At 48.9% G+C, this 17,532-nt stretch overlaps 6 protein-coding genes across 6 annotated transcripts; 4 read left to right on the top strand and 2 right to left on the bottom strand.

The window, feature by feature from the left end:
- Positions 1 to 290: 290 nt before the first annotated feature.
- Positions 291 to 4,532, top strand: N7520_001806 (uncharacterized protein; the record flags this gene model as incomplete). Its single annotated transcript, XM_057135741.1, has 5 exons — positions 291 to 614; positions 681 to 738; positions 2,156 to 2,689; positions 2,769 to 3,775; positions 3,816 to 4,532. 5 exons carry the CDS (start codon positions 291 to 293, stop codon positions 4,530 to 4,532), a joined length of 2,640 nt encoding a protein of 879 aa, XP_057001677.1.
- Positions 4,533 to 5,226: 694 nt separating this feature from the next.
- On the top strand, positions 5,227 to 6,999 carry N7520_001805 (F-box domain protein; the record flags this gene model as incomplete). Its single annotated transcript, XM_057135740.1, has 2 exons — positions 5,227 to 6,100; positions 6,161 to 6,999. 2 exons carry the CDS (start codon positions 5,227 to 5,229, stop codon positions 6,997 to 6,999), a joined length of 1,713 nt encoding a protein of 570 aa, XP_057001676.1.
- A 210-nt stretch (positions 7,000 to 7,209) lies between these two features.
- Positions 7,210 to 7,817, bottom strand: N7520_001804 (uncharacterized protein; the record flags this gene model as incomplete). Its single annotated transcript, XM_057135739.1, has 2 exons — positions 7,210 to 7,279; positions 7,333 to 7,817. 2 exons carry the CDS (start codon positions 7,815 to 7,817, stop codon positions 7,210 to 7,212), a joined length of 555 nt encoding a protein of 184 aa, XP_057001675.1.
- A 339-nt stretch (positions 7,818 to 8,156) lies between these two features.
- N7520_001803 (FGGY-family carbohydrate kinase) lies at positions 8,157 to 10,111 on the top strand (the record flags this gene model as incomplete). Its single annotated transcript, XM_057135738.1, has 3 exons — positions 8,157 to 8,366; positions 8,438 to 8,998; positions 9,053 to 10,111. 3 exons carry the CDS (start codon positions 8,157 to 8,159, stop codon positions 10,109 to 10,111), a joined length of 1,830 nt encoding a protein of 609 aa, XP_057001674.1.
- Positions 10,112 to 10,410: 299 nt separating this feature from the next.
- Positions 10,411 to 14,055, bottom strand: N7520_001802 (calcium/hydrogen antiporter; the record flags this gene model as incomplete). Its single annotated transcript, XM_057135737.1, has 5 exons — positions 10,411 to 10,675; positions 10,739 to 10,902; positions 10,967 to 11,914; positions 11,975 to 13,845; positions 13,926 to 14,055. 5 exons carry the CDS (start codon positions 14,053 to 14,055, stop codon positions 10,411 to 10,413), a joined length of 3,378 nt encoding a protein of 1,125 aa, XP_057001673.1.
- A 624-nt stretch (positions 14,056 to 14,679) lies between these two features.
- On the top strand, positions 14,680 to 15,990 carry N7520_001801 (proteasome regulatory particle base subunit RPT6; the record flags this gene model as incomplete). Its single annotated transcript, XM_057135736.1, has 3 exons — positions 14,680 to 14,914; positions 14,995 to 15,670; positions 15,732 to 15,990. 3 exons carry the CDS (start codon positions 14,680 to 14,682, stop codon positions 15,988 to 15,990), a joined length of 1,170 nt encoding a protein of 389 aa, XP_057001672.1.
- Positions 15,991 to 17,532: the final 1,542 nt, after the last annotated feature.

Here is a 17,532-nt window from a genome sequence, read left to right as displayed (position 1 = left end):
TGTGTGGTCAGGTCGCGCCTGAGGCTTAAAGAGGTCTGAAAGTTATTCAAGACTCTACTCCATACAATGGCATAAACAGTCCGAAAATAGCGCTATAGGAACAGTAATTCACAACCAGATCCTAAGGGCTAAGCAACGGGAAGGTATTGGAGATGAGCTTGATGCTGTTATTGCGCCTAAACAAAAGTTATCCCGTTGTCGGACAATCAATTCCCCGACCTCGGATTGACCCATGAACATTGAACCCAATAAACCATCGCCTAACGGAACCTCACGTTGACATTCCAACGATGCCTACATTTCAGTCCAAAACCTTCCGCCGAGCGACAAATGCTTCGTCTACGCTCGGTGAGAGGCTTGGCGCAATGTATCGCGCCCGACTATCTAAGAACCCTTTTCTTCTATTCGGACTTCCTTTCATCAGCGTCATTGTAGCTGCCTCTTTTGCCCTCACTCCTGCTGCCGCCTTGCGCTATGAGCGATATGACCGCAAAGTTCAACAAATGAGCCAGGAAGAAGCCTTCAAACTCGGACTCAAGGGTCCTGATGGCGAAGAAGGTATCAAGCGCAATCCTCGCCGGAGAATTCTCGGAGATGAACGAGAGGAATACTATGTAAGTCGAAGACGCCAGGGAACGATCTTGAACAGAATGCTTATCAAGTGTTTTCAACCCTTCCAGAGACTTATGGCCAAGGACCTCGACGATTGGGAACAAAAACGGGTGAAGAGATTCGAAGGTGAACCAGACGGGAGACTCTGATTCTTACGAACAGCCTGAAGTGCACTGGAAGGGATTACACTTTGTTTCTACCAAAGCTTTATCCCATGGGGCTTTCCCACCGCTGGCGCGGATAGCTGGCGCGGATATACTTTCGGAAACATGAACCATTCCAACCTGATCATCATTTTGCCAACACTGGGCATAGTCTGAGTCCATTCAGATCCTTTGCCCTCACTCCAAAGCGGACCATTCAGAATACAATATGTTCTTTGGCGACCCGACATGACCCGCGCCTGTACTTTCTGCGTCTGTGGTCGGGTTGCTTCATTTGATATGGTTCAGTACCGGGTCCCCCGTCGCGTGTCATCTCTATACGCCACCGTGGCGAGAGTGGGGACCCTTAATCGATTGATTTGGGATCCAGGCACATATTCACCGAGGAAGCCAGACCCTAATCCCAACTCGGACGGGGTCATGCAGGATCGACATCGATATGACGATGAATTTTGGGCCCCTCTCAGTATCTCTCTGGAAAAATAGAAATTGTACAATAATAATGTGTTATATGGAACACGGAGAAAATGTACTCCAACATCGAGTTCCTTGTCGGGGATTATTTTTGTTTAGTGAGAGGAACTTATTGACGTCAGGCTTATGGGGAGACCTGTACGGAGTACTCCGTATACCATAGTCAAATGGTCAGTCATATCTTGTGGGTTAACCACATCCAAGGTCTGATTAAGACTGAGTTTTTTCTCCAATTAGTTGAATATTGTAAACATTATGCATGACATCCATGTCATCTGTATCATAAATTTCATACATAATCCTATGTTGATATACAAGAAACAAACTGAACCGAGGGTTTGACCGGAACCCGTGATCCCCACACATAACGTCATACCTTCAAGGATTCTGGAAGCCCGAAAGACCTCCACCCTCTTCTCTTTTCCTCCTGAATTGAACTTAATTAGTACATGAACCTCTCACAACCCTTGACTAATCATGTCTTTTCGCATTTCTATCTAATATCAGGTTCTTTTCCTCGCTTCCATTGGCCTTACTTATATCCATTCTGGCTGGACCCTCTGCGCCTCAGCCCCTCGAACGCCATCCGACTTGTCTTACGTCAGTTTTTTTTGACGACTTTTACTGTGTCTTCCTTACCACTACTCTTCTCCCCACAAACATATTCGTGATAGAATTGTTTGTGAGATAAGAGCGAGAGAAGAAGAAGAAAGAAAGAAAGGGGGGCAAAAAAACCACAACTTCCCCACCATCGTCATCACCAGTTCCTCTGAGTCAGCGAGATACCCTGCGATTCTCCATCTACCTCGATCATAAAAATTCGAAGTCGAATTCTCAATTGCAAACGAACTTTGGGCTGATGCTGTAACTGCTTTGTTGTTCTGATAAATTTACCGGGTCCCAAGCTCTGGGAGCAAATCCAGCTACCATGACGGGTCCAGGCCAATCACCATCTTCACCGTGGGTGCAGCCAGTGCAGCCAGTACAGCCAATGCAGGGAGGTTCCCGGGATAATCGAAATTCCCAGTCTTTTCATCCCACTTTGTCACCGTCACCAACTGGCGGACGCTCGATTGGTCCTATCTCGGAAATGCACAGTCCAAACTACTTCGGCATCATTGAACACTCCTCGAGCAACCCACCAACATCAAATTCCGGGCCACATGTGCAGAAAAACTGGGCTCCAGGCTCATTTACTCACACCCAGGCGTCTCTTCCCAGTCCGAGCAAACTCCAACTGTATTCCCAAGAGTCGGTATCTGAGGGATTGGTCAACCTGCTAAGGTCGGAATCAGCTACGGATAAAGGCCGGCGGGAATCGGCCCTTCAAGGCTATCCCTCCAGCAGTGATCAATCGTGGGAGAGAGGGGAAAGGTCATTGAGCTGGTCCCAGGGATTCCCAGGCGGAAATACTCCGGAATTTAGAAAACCTTCGCTTGGTAAGTGATCGCAAAGTCTGCAAGTCTTATTCAAGCAGTCGGGAGTAAGAATCAAAAGTCACTAACCCTCTGAACCCAGTCTCGGTGCCTGAGGCTTCTCAATGGATCACAGCTGAACGCTGTGCTGAACTTGTCAAATCCTCCTCACGGAGTCTGCTTCTGTTGGATGTTCGACCTTTCGCTCATTATTCCAAATCCAATATTCGAGGATCTTTGAATCTTTGCATTCCAACCACCTTGCTCAAACGCCGATCATTTGATACCCAAAAACTGGAAGGTACATTTACTAGCGATCATGACAAACGGCGTTTTTCTCATTGGAGAGAATGCACTTCTATTATTGTCTACGATTCTGCTACTTCCGAAGCGAAAGATGTGGCAGCGTTATTGAATGTCATCAAGAAGTTCCAGGCGGAGGGGTGGGATGGAGAAGGGTTAATATTGCAAGATGGCTTCAAGGGCTTTTCCAGCAAATTTCCAGAATTGCTGCAGCGGCCGCAAATGCAGACGGCAGGCCCGTCAGCTAAGAAAAGATCTCCCATGAGTATTGATCTTCCAACTGTGGCCCCTGTCGCCGGAGGATGCGCCCTTCCCGAGTCATCATCGGCGGTCAATCCATTTTTTGGTAATATCCGACAAAATATGGATCTGATGGGTGGAGTCGGGCAAATTCCTTTGAAATTACCTGGTGCTCTGACAGAATCTAGCAGGCAGGGACTTCCTTCCTGGCTCCAAAGCGTGTCAGACCCAAAAGATCAAGGTCGCCTGGCCTCAGAAAACTTTCTGGGCTTGGAGAAAACAGAGTTGCAACGCATGAAGCAGGCGTTGACATATGAAGGTCCTTCAGCTTCAGCTGGGGGGGCCTCTAAGAAGTACCGCGTTGCAGGTATTGAAAAGGGTACCAAGAACCGCTACAATGATATCTACCCCTTTGAACATTCTCGAGTACGCCTTGAGGGACTACCCCTAGGAGACTGTGACTATGTGAATGCAAATCATCTCCAGGCCGAGTTCAGCAATCGCCGATACATCGCCACGCAAGCACCGGTCCCGGATACATATAACGTTGGTACCCCTCTTTCCCTCGTATGTCGCTAGCTTTTCACCGTGCTGACAATATCAACAGGACTTTTGGCGAGTGGTCTGGGAGCAAGACGTCAGGGTCCTCGTCTCACTGACCGCTGAGATGGAGCGCGGGCAGGTGAAATGTCACCCATTCTGGAAGACGGGGAATTACGGACCTTTTAAAGTTAAGGCTTATTCTGAAAAGTCCATCCCTATTGAGTCCCTGGGCCGATCAGCCACCTCCAGCCAGTCTCCCGATGGAACCAATGAAAACCCGGTCATCGTTGTGCGGAATTTTAGCCTTTACCATACGGAATTGCCGTTCCAGCCACTTCGGGACATTACCCAGCTCCAGTACCCCTACTGGCCTGACTTTGGAACCACTTCACAACCTACTCATTTGCTCAACCTGATTGAGCAATGCAACAAAGCTGTCCGCTCCACTAGCCGCACCGGATTTAGCAGCCAAGAAGCCGAGCCAAGTGGCCAGCGGCCCATTCTAGTACACTGCAGTGCAGGCTGTGGTCGCACTGGGACTTTTTGCACGGTTGATAGTGTGCTGGACATGCTGAAACGACAACGGGCACCGGGGGCGCAATCCTCTGAGGCGCCGGGAGCGCCGGGCTGGATGCAGGACTCCCATCTCGACCTGGTCCGAAAGACGGTGGAAGACTTCCGGACTCAGCGGCCGAGCATGGTGCAGAATCTCAGCCAGTATGTGCTCTGTTATGAAAGCGTGCTTGAATGGCTTGTCTCTCGAATGGACGAGTCTTCTTGATGTTTGAACACTTGAACGATTGAAGATACCCATATTCTTTTCGGAATTTGCATTACTGAGGTGTTTAATGATGGACCTGGGAGTTATTGATAGAAGTCTTGGGTACTATCCCTTCTCTCAGTGATGAATACACGAATATCTTCAAATGTTGTCATCTTTCCTCATTCCTCCACATGTGCATGTGTCAGGGTGTTGAATACCCATATTTTTATCATGTTTCCATAAAATTTGCATAGATACACGAAAGCTTCAATATATTACTTTTACCTCTGTTGAGAAAATTGCTCTTTCTATATCCACATGGTCGTGCGTTGTGTTCAAATGTTGTCTTGCTATATATATGAACAAAGCGCATGTGGTTGAACGGGCCGATCCCGACCCCGACACTAAATTGGAAACAACAATCAAGTTGGACCTGACAATACCCGATCTACTTTCGTCATCATTTCACCATATTTTGACTTGATCTATCAAGTTTCCTTTATTGCTTATGCCAAAATGAAGACAATATCCACAATTGCCACTAAACCTGCGATCTTCGGCTAGTGGAACCCAAATCCTAAGGCAACAGGCGCCGGCGCCTAAATCATCTCTTTCCGACTCGCCGATATAAAATCTAACTCACCATAAGCTTATAAACTCAGTCCCGCATTCTCCTTCATTCAATCCTGACTGAATCCCCCTGCAAAATAATATGCTGCTCTCACTTCCCCCTGAGCTAATCCTGCTCATTTTGGAAAGGTGTGATAGCACGTCTTTCTTACAGGCAGCCTTTTCCTGCCGTACTCTGCTAGAGATTGCCACTAGCAGCCGCGATGTGGTTCTCGAGCAGCTCTATCAAACCCCTGGGCACCTTTTCCAAGGGGTCGATTCGGCCAGACAACGTTTCCATGCGCTTTTAGGGATGTCTCACGAGGCGCTGTTTGGAGTTGAATTTCAGTTTGAACGAAAATGCTTCAACTTTGAAGGCAAAGTGATCGACAGCCGTGCTTCTACTTTTGCAGATGTTGGAGATGAATGCTCCCACAAGCAAGTTCTGTTGGTCTTCAAAAATGACTCTACAGTTTATCTCTTGGACCTTCGGGACGGGGTGTTCAGCCTTAAAAGACGCCTCGAGGCTCCTGACAACGCAAAGGAAAATGGAGATGTCCAGATTCTCCATACTTCGTGTCATAATGGAAGAATATATGTGCTACATCGTGTTAAGCCTTTTATTGACCAAGGGCCTGATAGTAACCGCCCTTTCGTGAAACAGGCACTGCAGTCTTACCCCCGCGGAACCTTTTTCTTGGCTTGCTATGATTTGAATTCTGAGCCCAACGCAATTTACCTATATGGATTTCCTTACCATGGGAGCTGTGAACCTCTGAGCTTTGCGGTGCATGATGAGCAATTTGTGATTTCCTGGCAACATGTGCAACATGCTTACGATCATCAAGTGGTTCTTTACACCATGCTGGATTTTGGATGCGAGATGTTGGCATCGGACGATGACTTGCAAGAAGATGAGGATGAAGGAAATGACCAGGTTGTATCACAGACCCATGCAAAAACCATGCCAGTCATCAGTTCGTTTCACTCCTTTACGCCACATAGCTATGAATGTCGTGGACGCTAACGCACAGCAGACTGCAAATACTCGACTTATATTCTCTCAGAAAACCCCAACGAAGGCCAGGAAGATATCGAGCCGACAGTGAAATTGGAGTTCAATGACCAAGGTCAACAATTACTACACTACTACCGAGCTCAAGCCCTATATGGTTCTTTCCAGAGGATTCATATCGTCTCTCCGGGCCGGCGTTATCCGACAGTTTATCCTAACAGTTGCGATGTTGAATATAGTCGGTTACTCGGCCTCAATTTCTCAATTGGAATCCCGTTTTTTTCCCACCACGACGACGTCCAAGGATCTGCTCCGCCTCGATGTGAGTGGCGATATCTCTCGATCGGTATTGCGACCCATCGCAAAGACCACTGGACCGTAGCTTGCATATTGCAATCCCAGGCCTTCCCCTTGGCTCATCGCTGTGATCATGCAGAGAACCTTGGCCGAGGAAGGCGGTTTGATAACTGGAAGATCATGGCCCAGTTAGGTGGTTTCAAAGAGACTATCACTTCACAGGGATCTTTGTTTGCAATTTCGCCCAGGGTAAGCAGGATCGCAATGGCTAGCTGGAAGACTGTGACCGTCTGGGCCATCGATACGAATGCGGTGCTCGCAAACGACGAAACCTTCTATCATGAGTCATTGCAAACGGGAAGAGGATATCCAGAACTCCGGCCCGCTGTGATCCATCTGGATGCCGTGTGTTCTCAGTTAAAGTTTACCGAGAGGGAAAATGAGCTGGTTGCTATTACCGACCGAGGGCTCATACTCCTGCATCTCATGCCCGACGGGTGTGGAATCCATTTTGTTGATTGCGATGGGGCACATATTCTCAAGGAAAAAGTCACCCTCCCCTAGCTAACTTCGTACCTGCGGACCTGAGTTGCTGTTGCGTGCTTTTTGTTTTTATGAGTTTTATATCCAAAGCATAGTTATTTGAAGCGTTGTCAGTTTATTTCCTGTCTGAAGGGCACCTGACCATGAGACCATGACCAAAAAATAGGGAAACGAGAATTCAGAATGACTTGCAAACAACAATATGATATTTCTTTGATCTATAATCATGCTCTATTGTCCTTCTCCGCCACCGCCGCCGGACATAGTCAAAAAGGTGACAATCAAGAGTACCCACCAGTACCTGTGACCATATTAGCCCTGACACTATCGAAATAGGAGCAATCCATGACTTACTTTTGGAAAAAGGTTTTCTCCGGTACATCCTCGGGGTTTGACCCATCGGGGCTCACCACAACCGGACGGTTCAGATGCGGTTGCGTGCCTGGCTCGTTGGAGACAAGCTGCACCTGAGGACCAGAGGTTTTCCCAGACATCGAGGCAAGAGAAACATGGTAGAGCTCGTGAGCAGGTCCAAGGTGAAGACGAATCGTGGGCTGACCATCTCCAGTCAATGCGGACAAGGAGACTAGGCTACCAGACCATTGCTTAGGATTGGAGGGAGTCGCAGTGTATAGACCAATTCGGACGAGGTCGTCGGTGGAGGAACTGGTCGGAGGGTGGTATGACAGTAGCTCAGACTTCAGCGAGGCCGGATCGTAAGCGACGCGTGCCAGGAGGGAAGGTTGCGGAGATCCGACAGGCCAGTAGAAAATATCTGATGATTCGGCGATGACGGAGGCGATCAGGAGCGAGATCGCTCCTAAGAGGGATAGGTACATTTTGTGGTTGGGGTGGAGAGTAGGGGAAAGGGGAAAAAGTGATGTGGTGGAGAGTGAAGCTACTCTGCTATATCAGGGCGGTCGGGCCATGATAAGTACATCCGGAGATCAGGTACATTACCCCACAGCATTGATACTATTATTATGTACAATAATTTACCTTTCATACTTGTACCTTCTACCTTCATCTACCCAAGATTAGTTCCGTTGTAAATCTGGTGAGACTCTCTTTTCTGTTATAGATCTATTGGCAAACTCATCGCGTTCCTTAGACTCCAGTGAAGCTTTCCCCTCCCCCGCACATCACGACTTTGATCTAAAGCACAATTCTACGGCATTATGGCGCTGCCTTATCGCCTTCCCTCTCGGCAGACCTCCCGACAGACCTCTTTGGACCCTCGAGAGAACATAGCAGTGCACCAAGACCATTACATCGGTATCGATGTTGGAACAGGGAGTGCCCGTGCATGTATCATCGATGCCAAGGGCGACATCGTGGGCTTAGCCTCGGAGAATATTGGACTCTGGCAGCCAGAGCACGGCTACTATGTATGGCCCTCGCCACAAATACTCAATATCAACCATCTCTCGGTCATCTACTGACAGGTGCGTGTGGGCAGGAACAATCTACCACCGACATCTGGCGCTGTATCTGCACAGCGGTGCAACGGGCTATTAGCCAGCATAATGTCGGACCGGAGACAGTGCGGGGTATTGGGTTTGATGCCACCTGTTCCCTCTCCGTGTTTAACAGTGAGACTGGGGAACCCATCTCTGTGACAGGGCCGAACTTCGACTCGGATCGTAATGTGGTCCTGTGGCTGGATCACCGTCCTGTGGATGAGGCTGCTAAAATCAATGCTACAAATCATAATTTGCTTCGTTATGTTGGGGGCAAGATGTCAGTTGAGATGGAGATTCCTAAGGTTCTCTGGCTGAAGAACCATATGCCCAAGGAGCTGTTTGGCAAGTGTGAATTCTTCGACCTTGCGGATGCACTTACCCACATAGCGACCGGTAATGAGAAGCGCAGCTTCTGCAGCGTGGTCTGCAAGCAAGGCTATGTACCTGTCGGAGTTGATGGCAGTGTGAAAGGATGGCAGGAAGATTTTCTGAACGAGATTGGTCTGGGGGATCTAACCACAGACAACTTTAAGCGCATGGGCGGGGTTGACGGGGTGGTGAGCCTTCCTGAGTTGTGACATGGACTAGTTGGCTAATATTATTCGATCCAGAATGGTGATTATTTGAGTGCCGGTGAACTCGTCGGCCATCTATGTGAAAAGGCCGCCGCAGAGCTAGGCTTGCCCGCCGGAATTGCCATTGGCAGTGGCGTAATCGACGCATATGCTGGCTGGATTGGTACCGTTGGTGCCAAAGTCAATCTGGATCCTGATCAGCTTAATGATGAGGTAGCCAAGAATGATCCAGCGCAGGCTTTCTCTCGTCTTGCAGCCGTGGCTGGGACCTCAACTTGTCATCTGGCTATGTCTCCAGACCCAGTCTTTGTTGATGGTGTCTGGGGCCCTTACAGGGATACGATTCTTCCAGGATACTGGATGGCCGAGGGTGGTCAATCTGCCACGGGGGAATTGCTGAAGCACGTCATTGAAACACACCCGGCATTCAACCAAGCTACCTCGATCGCCGAGTCTTACCATACCAACATTTATGACTACTTGAACGAACACCTCAAGGAAATGAGGCAGGACCAAAAGGCTCCGTCTATATCGTACCTGGGTCGTCATTTCTTCTTCTATGGCGATCTTTGGGGTAACCGGTCTCCTATCGCCGATCCTAATATGACCGGATCCATTTTTGGATTGACAAGCGACAAGACCGTCGACGGTCTTGCAATTTACTATTATGCCACCTTGGAGTTCATTGCCCTGCAAACCAAGCAGATCGTGGATACAATGAACCAAGCTGGGCACGGAATTACTTCAATCTTTATGTCGGGCTCGCAATGCCAGAATGATATCTTGGTCAGCCTCATTGCGTCGGCTTGTGATATGCCAGTCGTCATTCCGCGATACATTCACGCCGCTGTGTGTCACGGTGCTGCAATGCTGGGTGCAAAGGCTGCTAGTACTGATAAAGAGGGAAAGACGGAAAGTCTGTGGGTTATCATGGACCGTATGAGCAAACCTGGCAGGAAGGTGATGCCCACGGTGGACACTAAAGAGAAGGCTCTTTTGCAGGCCAAGTACCAGGTATTCCTGGAGCAATGCTTTAAGCAGCAGAAGTATCGCCAGATGGTCGATGAAGCCGTGGGTGATTGGGTGTCGGCCTGAATACCCTTGTGTTTAAACTTAGCCTGAACAGGGAAGAGAAGAAAGTGGAAACGTCTAGCAATTCCATTGTAAAATTGAATGCATGCCAGATGAGCAATGCCCGGACTCCCTAACGCGTGGATGGAGGCTCAGTCTAGCAAGCAGTCCGTAATTAATAAAGACAGGGGGGGCAATAGATACACAGCCATTCACATCATGAGGGCGCTATGAAAACAAGGTATGTATGAGACAAAAGACAGGGCCCAGAGTACACAACGAGGGTAATTTCGGGACATTATGATGGGCTAGATACGTGCAGTTCAATATGCCACACCGGAACGAGTACGACCGATGGTATAGAACTTCTCAGAGTGGCTGGAGCCCAGGGCGAGCGTGTCGAATCGGTCAACACCCATGCTCTCCATGTTGCTGTATCCTGACAGATAGAAACCGAGGATGACAACCAAGTAGGTCAAGACGAGCACAGAGCCCTTGAAGTAATTGCTCTTTCCTTCGCCATAGACATACGACAGAAGGAAGACGCACAGGATGACTGTGATCATGTCCCATTGAGGGAAGATTAGGCTATTTTTGATGTAAGTAAGAGATCTTGACTGCATCTTGGGACCGAATGGGCAATGAACATACTTGAAAGAGTGATTCGCGAGCTCTGCTGGGTCGATAGACTGGGTATATAGAGCACTGAACAGGACTAAAGCGGGTATTTGCAGTAGACAGACCTGCAACGCATAGGCGGAACCAATCTCCATGGACAATGCAATATTCCCGTTCATTGCAAATGATATGGCATTCTGTGAGGTTGTCAGTGATATGTTTCAGGCTTCAAAATGGAAAACAGAAATATTAGCGACTCACAAGAAACTCAGTGGTGTTAGGGACCAAAGCAAACAGTGTAATTCCGAGGAACTTTTCATCAATATCCACGCTCTCTAATACCACATCCACAGTATTGACAAGGATTTCAGCAACTACGGCATAGAGGATAGTTGCACCAAGGAGGATGATTGAACTCTTGGCTCGGCTCCAATTTGGAGCATCGTGGCCTCCACCACTGTGATTCGCATCAGCGGTAGTGCCAATATCTTCCTCCACAGGTGGCTTGGTTTGTTCAGCCAAAGCACGTCCAGCCTGACGCCCGGCAGTTTGCTGGCCTGTGACTTTCCGATTTCGAGCCGCATCGCGAGCCGCTACAGCTGCAGCAGTGGCCGCCACTTCGGTCACCTGGCGAAGTCGCTCGTTATCCTCCCCACTCAAATCACAAATGTCTTTAGGGATCTGATCATCGGCGCCCCCAGCTAGCGGGGGTACCAGATGGGGTATGTTGCCTCGATATTCCACCCCCGAGCTGCTGTCGGTGTATTCCCAGCTGTTCGCATTTGCATCTTCCAGGCCAACCTGCCTGAGTGACTGCCCTAAGATTCGTTTGTACAACTGAGATTCGCGAATGGAGTCTTTGCGGCCCGTAAGGGCACCAGAAGCCTCAGGAGATCCCGAAAAGAGCAAATTCCTCGGGTCATAGGATACCGAGTCGTGAATAGGGTGAGAAGTCTTTTTCTCTTTCTCTTTCTCTTTCTCTTCGATCTCTGTGGCCCAAATCAAAGCAGCGTGGGTTCTGAGGGTGAACCAAAGACCAATGATATAGGACAGAAAAAGAAAGACGGCGGCAGCCCATGCATATGGTTGGACTGCTTTCTCGAAGAATACATCCTGTACAGCTGCCACCTGGGAGAAATAACATTGGCGGCAATCATCCGGGATCGCTAGGCCAGCCGGTGCGACACATGGATGGCAATTGAGTTCGTGCTACAGTACAAAAGTTAGCTCATAGCCCAATAGCAGGCAAACGGAAGCGGGGTCACTTACACTGCCATAAACCTGATAAAATAGAGTTGGGCCAAATGCAGCGATCATGGCGAATAGTAGCATGGTGGAGGTCACACCAGCAGATTTCACATTGAACCGCTGAGTCTTGCGCTTGATGGCGCCAAAACACATAGAGAGGCCGGGTAGAAATAGAATGCCCGCAAAGATGCTGCCGATGATACTCCCCTCAACAAGCTGAGCCTTGCCCTCTGTTAAGGCAATACAGTAGAGGTATACCTCTACAATTGTTGAGAAAAATGCGTTGATTGCGGCACCTAGACCCATCGAGGATTGGGCCGAGATCGAAGCTACCGCTTGACCGATGAAATAGGCTAGCGGAATGATTGAAAGCAAAGCGAGAGTAAAGATGACCCCCGGGTGCGTCAACCATGACTGTATGCCCAGGAACTTGCTCAAGAAATAGTAGTCAACGATGACGAAAACAACCACACTGAGTAGATTGATGAAAAAAATGTTTGTGCCGTCGATCGTGTATTTCCAGTATCTGGTGCCTACAGCACGATATGTGCATAATAGAATGGAAGGCGAGGAAGATCCGGAGCTGAGCCTTGCATAGGAGGTGTCGGAATGGAAAGACAAGGCAAGAGGATGCCTACGTAGATGGCTCACCAGGATTAGTGTCACCCGGCCCATTGGAATCCCAAAGACCACTAGCCAGCAGACCAACGACACAAGAAGCATCAATGGTCCCACCAAGAAGTAAAAGAAGACAAAGAACACGACTCGGCCCACATTCCATTCACCACGGCCAAATAGGCGACGCTTCGCGTGAGGGAGTTGTGGATCCTGTTGTTGTCCTCGCTGAGGCCGGCCCAGCAGACTGTCTTGCTCACCAGCTGAATCCACACTGTTTCGTCGGCGTCCCACGAGTGATCTATCCCTACGTGGACCGAAGAACAGCCGGCCATGCTCCAAGTCCCCGTTCTGCCACTGCTCGTATTCGCTGATACTGCGGCCCTCCCCTTCGTCTTCCTCCGCATAAATCTCATCGCTCTCTAGAAGAACAAATGATCCGAAAGGATAGAGTAGATAGCGCGATAGTCCAGAAAATACCCTCCCATAAGCCACTGCGCTGGATGAGTAGGCAAAGAAAAAGCAAGCCACCGACGCTAGCAAGGCAATTAGGGCGAGCCACCATCCGAAGAATAAAGACCACAGGAGGTTGGTCAAGAATAGCATGGGACTGACACGACCCCCCGGTGACGAATGAATATCCCCTTCAGCGGTCTTCTCAACTGACCGACTCTTCTTGTAGACAGCCGGCTTCCAGATTCGAATTCCGAAAGGATGGGTTTCATTGATGGCTTGCTGCCGATCCTTGAGCGTGAAGCTCTCCGCATCACTGCTTGCCCCCTCATCATCATCCTCATGATCGTCGTGTTCATCATGTTCATCGTCATCGTCATGGGAGTCTTCGCCACTGTCTGTATCACTTCCTCCATCTGACTGCCGTAGGGATGGAAGCTCCCTCGAGTCCTCCAAGCTAGGTTCTGGTAAGCCATGGTCGTCCACAGTAAGATGATCCAAGTCAGCTCGTGTCAGCGGACTGGGACGGGCACTGGGACGTCGTCTTAAGGTAGAGGGAGCACGCAAGGGACGGATGCGAGGGGACGGATGCGTAGAAGCCTGCAGAGCGAAATCTTCTTCAATCTCTTTAATATCATCATCAGTCGAGAACTCTTGTCCTTTGTGAGGTATTTGACGTTTAGACGACATGCGACGTGTGACCGGTGGCTTTTTAGGCCTGTCGGGAGCCGGGGAGGACGAGGCAAAAGTGCGGCTCGATAAATCGTCCTGATTTTCTTCGTGGCGCATTTCGGAGGTTTCAGTCGCAAAGGTATCCAGTGTTCCTATTCGTTTAGACCATCAGCACCAGTCATGACCTCTCATATCCCTTTCCGTTCTCTCTGTTACACGAAGGGTGCCTTACCGTAGCTTCTTCGCACAGAAGACGTCGATCTCGGAGCTAAATTCGATGGCCCCGGAGAATAGTCATTCCCTGTCACCCCCGATGGTCGATTTGACTCCGGATTTTCAGAGTCATTTGTGTTGCCCGCCATTTCAGTGTGGATGCCCAATAATGGGGCTCGAAAGATAACGGATTAGAAAATCAAAAAAAGACAATTTGAAGAGAAAAACAAGCGAAAAAAGCAAAGAAGAGGAAATAAATTGCTGAAACACAGGGATCAACTGTGAATAAGAAGCCGACCAAAACCGTTACATGGCGGGGGAAGCAACAAGTTGATTATCGCATCAGCTGAGATGCGAATAAGTAATGGGGAGCTCCAACTACTCTACTGGACCTACATTGATGACCCATGGTTCACCTCCAATCAGGAAGTGGATGACTCATCACGTGGGGAGCTAGCAAAGTTATCAGTTTGTGTTGTTTGTCTCGATTTGTCAGCCTGAATATATTTGTGGCCTGATTTATCAGGTATCAAGATCATGTGCTAGTTCCCGCAGCTTCGAGAGAGCTGGGCCAGCTCCAACTGTGAGGTCTCCCATCCCAATCGTCATCGCTTTTCTTCTCCCCTACCCAACTCCCACTAATTTTACCTTGGTTGCGCCTTCCGCTATATCTCTCTGGGCTAAACTAAGAGACCTTTCCTACGAATCCCATTCCTTAGTAGAAGTCAGCAGCCCGTGACCTCTCCTCGCTCCGATAGCGTCATCTCTTCAACATGGCGCTCGACAATTACTACCGCAATAAGATCGAGGATATGAAGCTCGAGATTATCCAGGGTCAAGCAGTTCTACGGCGGTTAGAAGCACAGCGTAATGACTACAACTCGCGAGTGCGACTTTTGCGAGAGGAGCTCGGTCTCTTGCAACAACCTGGCTCTTACGTCGGTGAGGTTGTGAAGGTGATGAGCACCAAGAAAGTCCTGGTGAAGGTACACCCGGAAGGAAAATACGGTATGTTCCTAGGCTTTTTCATGCGGCTTTCAGCTGCCTGCTCTTGATGATGCCAGATTCTAACGAGGTCCAATCTTCAGTGGTGGACATCGCCGATGGTGTTGATATCACCAAGCTCACCGTGGGCAAGCGTGTGGCGCTTCTCTCGGACTCTTACAAGCTGGAGAAGATGCTGCCATCCTCCGTCGACCCCCTCGTTTCGCTCATGATGGTGGAGAAGGTTCCGGACAGTACATACGACATGATTGGTGGTTTGGATCAGCAGATCAAGGAGATCAAGGAGGTGATCGAGCTTGGTCTGAAGCACCCCGAGCTATTCGAGTCGCTGGGTATTGCACAGCCCAAGGGTGTTCTGCTGTACGGTCCTCCTGGTACCGGAAAGACGCTGTTGGCTCGAGCCGTGGCTCATCACACCGATTGTCGATTCATCCGTGTCAGCGGTTCAGAACTGGTACAGAAATACATTGGTGAGGGAAGTCGAATGGTGCGTGAGCTGTTCATCATGGCCCGTGAGCACGCGCCGAGTATCATCTTCATGGACGAGATCGACAGTATTGGATCTAGCCGTATAGACTCAGCAGGAGGCGGTGACTCTGAGGTGCAACGGACCATGCTCGAGTTGCTGAACCAACTGGACGGTTTCGAGCCGACTAAGAACATCAAGATCATTATGGCGACCAATCGATTGGACATTCTTGATCCTGCCTTATTGCGGCCTGGTCGTATTGACCGGAAGATTGAATTCCCCCCACCATCGTCAGTCTTCCCCCCCCCCCTGCCGATTTGATTATAATCTAACCATAATCTTTCTGTACAGCATCGAGGCTCGTGCCGATATTCTACGAATCCACTCCCGGTCAATGAATTTGACTCGTGGCATCAACCTGACCAAGATTGCCGAGAAGATGAACGGATGTTCAGGAGCAGAACTCAAGGGTGTCTGTACCGAGGCTGGCATGTATGCTCTGCGTGAGCGTCGGGTGCACGTTACACAGGAGGACTTCGATCTGGCCACTGCCAAGATTCTCAACAAACACGACGACAAGGAAGTTGCAGTGTCGAAGTTGTGGAAGTAGAGTGGGGATGATCGACCTGTATCACTAGTTCTAATCTTGTCCTTCGGCTTTATCACCCTAGATTTCGTATCGGTGTGACGATCAATGATGATTTCCTCTCCATCTTGGCACGACCCGCTGGAATCTATGTACGGGGCACAAGGAGTCTGGGTATAGATGCACAAGTGATTATCCCAAAAAACCTTGGCATAGACATCCTCCGTCATATCCTTCACCGATAGTCTAGGCCTTATCATTGTTTCATGTCTTCAGGTATGCCAGGTTTTCCAAGAAAATATTTGCTAGTTGAGTCTTGGAATAGTTACACCTGTCTACGGAATAGTGTTGTCACTTGACATGTACCCGGTATGGTAGAGACTGAGCAAGATGCATTTCAATCCTACTGAATAATTGGACCATCTTCAGGCCTATGTTGCCGATTTTCGGACAGCAAACATGCATGAGCAAAGGCATTGGCTTGGCTGTCACCCCTTGAGGTCTTGGCCCGCTGAAGCTATCACCTTTGATTGACAGTGGGCCTGGGGTGGAGTAGATGAATTTATGGAAAGACTACTGTATTTCCGTGCCCCGTGGGCTTGCACAACATAGTTACTTCATACTCGATGTACTCCGTACTCCGTTGGGAGGAAGTCAGATCGACCGCTTGGCGTGGATCATCCAGCGCCCTGGCTAGTTATTGTCTTGGCAGTCTGGTGTCGAACTACTTATCAGAATGATGTTTCTGCACTATCGGTATGCCAAGGGCCAAGATATTCTTGGAATTCTAGTTGTTAGACATCTCCCTTTTTACATCTCTATCTCGATCTTGGTCTCTTCCTCTGTCACTGTCTCTGGTCTCTCTCCGTTGGTCAATTTGACCCACCTATGACGAGCATTGTACTTTTTTCCCCTCTGTAATCGCGATTGGACCAACACAACTCTCGAATGAACAGAATAAAGTGGATACCTGCACTGACGCGGCCTAAAAAAGAACCGCGTGACCAGCGGATCAGTGGATGCAGGAGTGGAGTTCTGTCCTCCGGTAACTGATACCCCAAGGGTCCACTAAACTAGTTCAATTCCCCCATACTTTGATACTTGATACTTCCCCTTACTGAGAACATGCCACACTCAACTGAATTCTTATTGGTTGAAGTTTCTTTTTTCTTTCCTCCTTCGGAGTGGTTTTTTTTTTCTTTTCTCTTTTTTCTTATGTCTTATCTGTATGTACGGAGTACATATGATGAATTCACTAGATCAACTGTTAGGCAGTTATCTGTATACCTAACATTCTGAAATTATATAAATCCTACAAATGCCACATAAGTCCTTGGACACAATTAATCAATACATATCCAGGCCTCAGGTGTTCTTATACCAGAAAACTGCGTAGTCTCCCGGACTTGCTACATTGGGTGCATCCGCGCTGACCGACTCTTATCATTACTCAATTGAATAATCCAATTTCACTCCACTCGGATCTCCATTTCCGTCTCCACCGGAGCTTCAGTGGCGGGCACTATTCTCTTTCTATTCCCGGTGAAGCATTTGGTACTTCTGCCT

Source organism: Penicillium odoratum, assembly GCF_028828045.1.
Source record: "Penicillium odoratum strain IBT 22623 chromosome Unknown utg000001l_segment0_segment0, whole genome shotgun sequence".
Classification (NCBI taxonomy): Eukaryota; Fungi; Ascomycota; class Eurotiomycetes; order Eurotiales; family Aspergillaceae; genus Penicillium; species Penicillium odoratum.
Note: the sequence above shows the minus strand (reverse complement) of the source record. Positions and strands in the feature narration are given on the sequence as shown.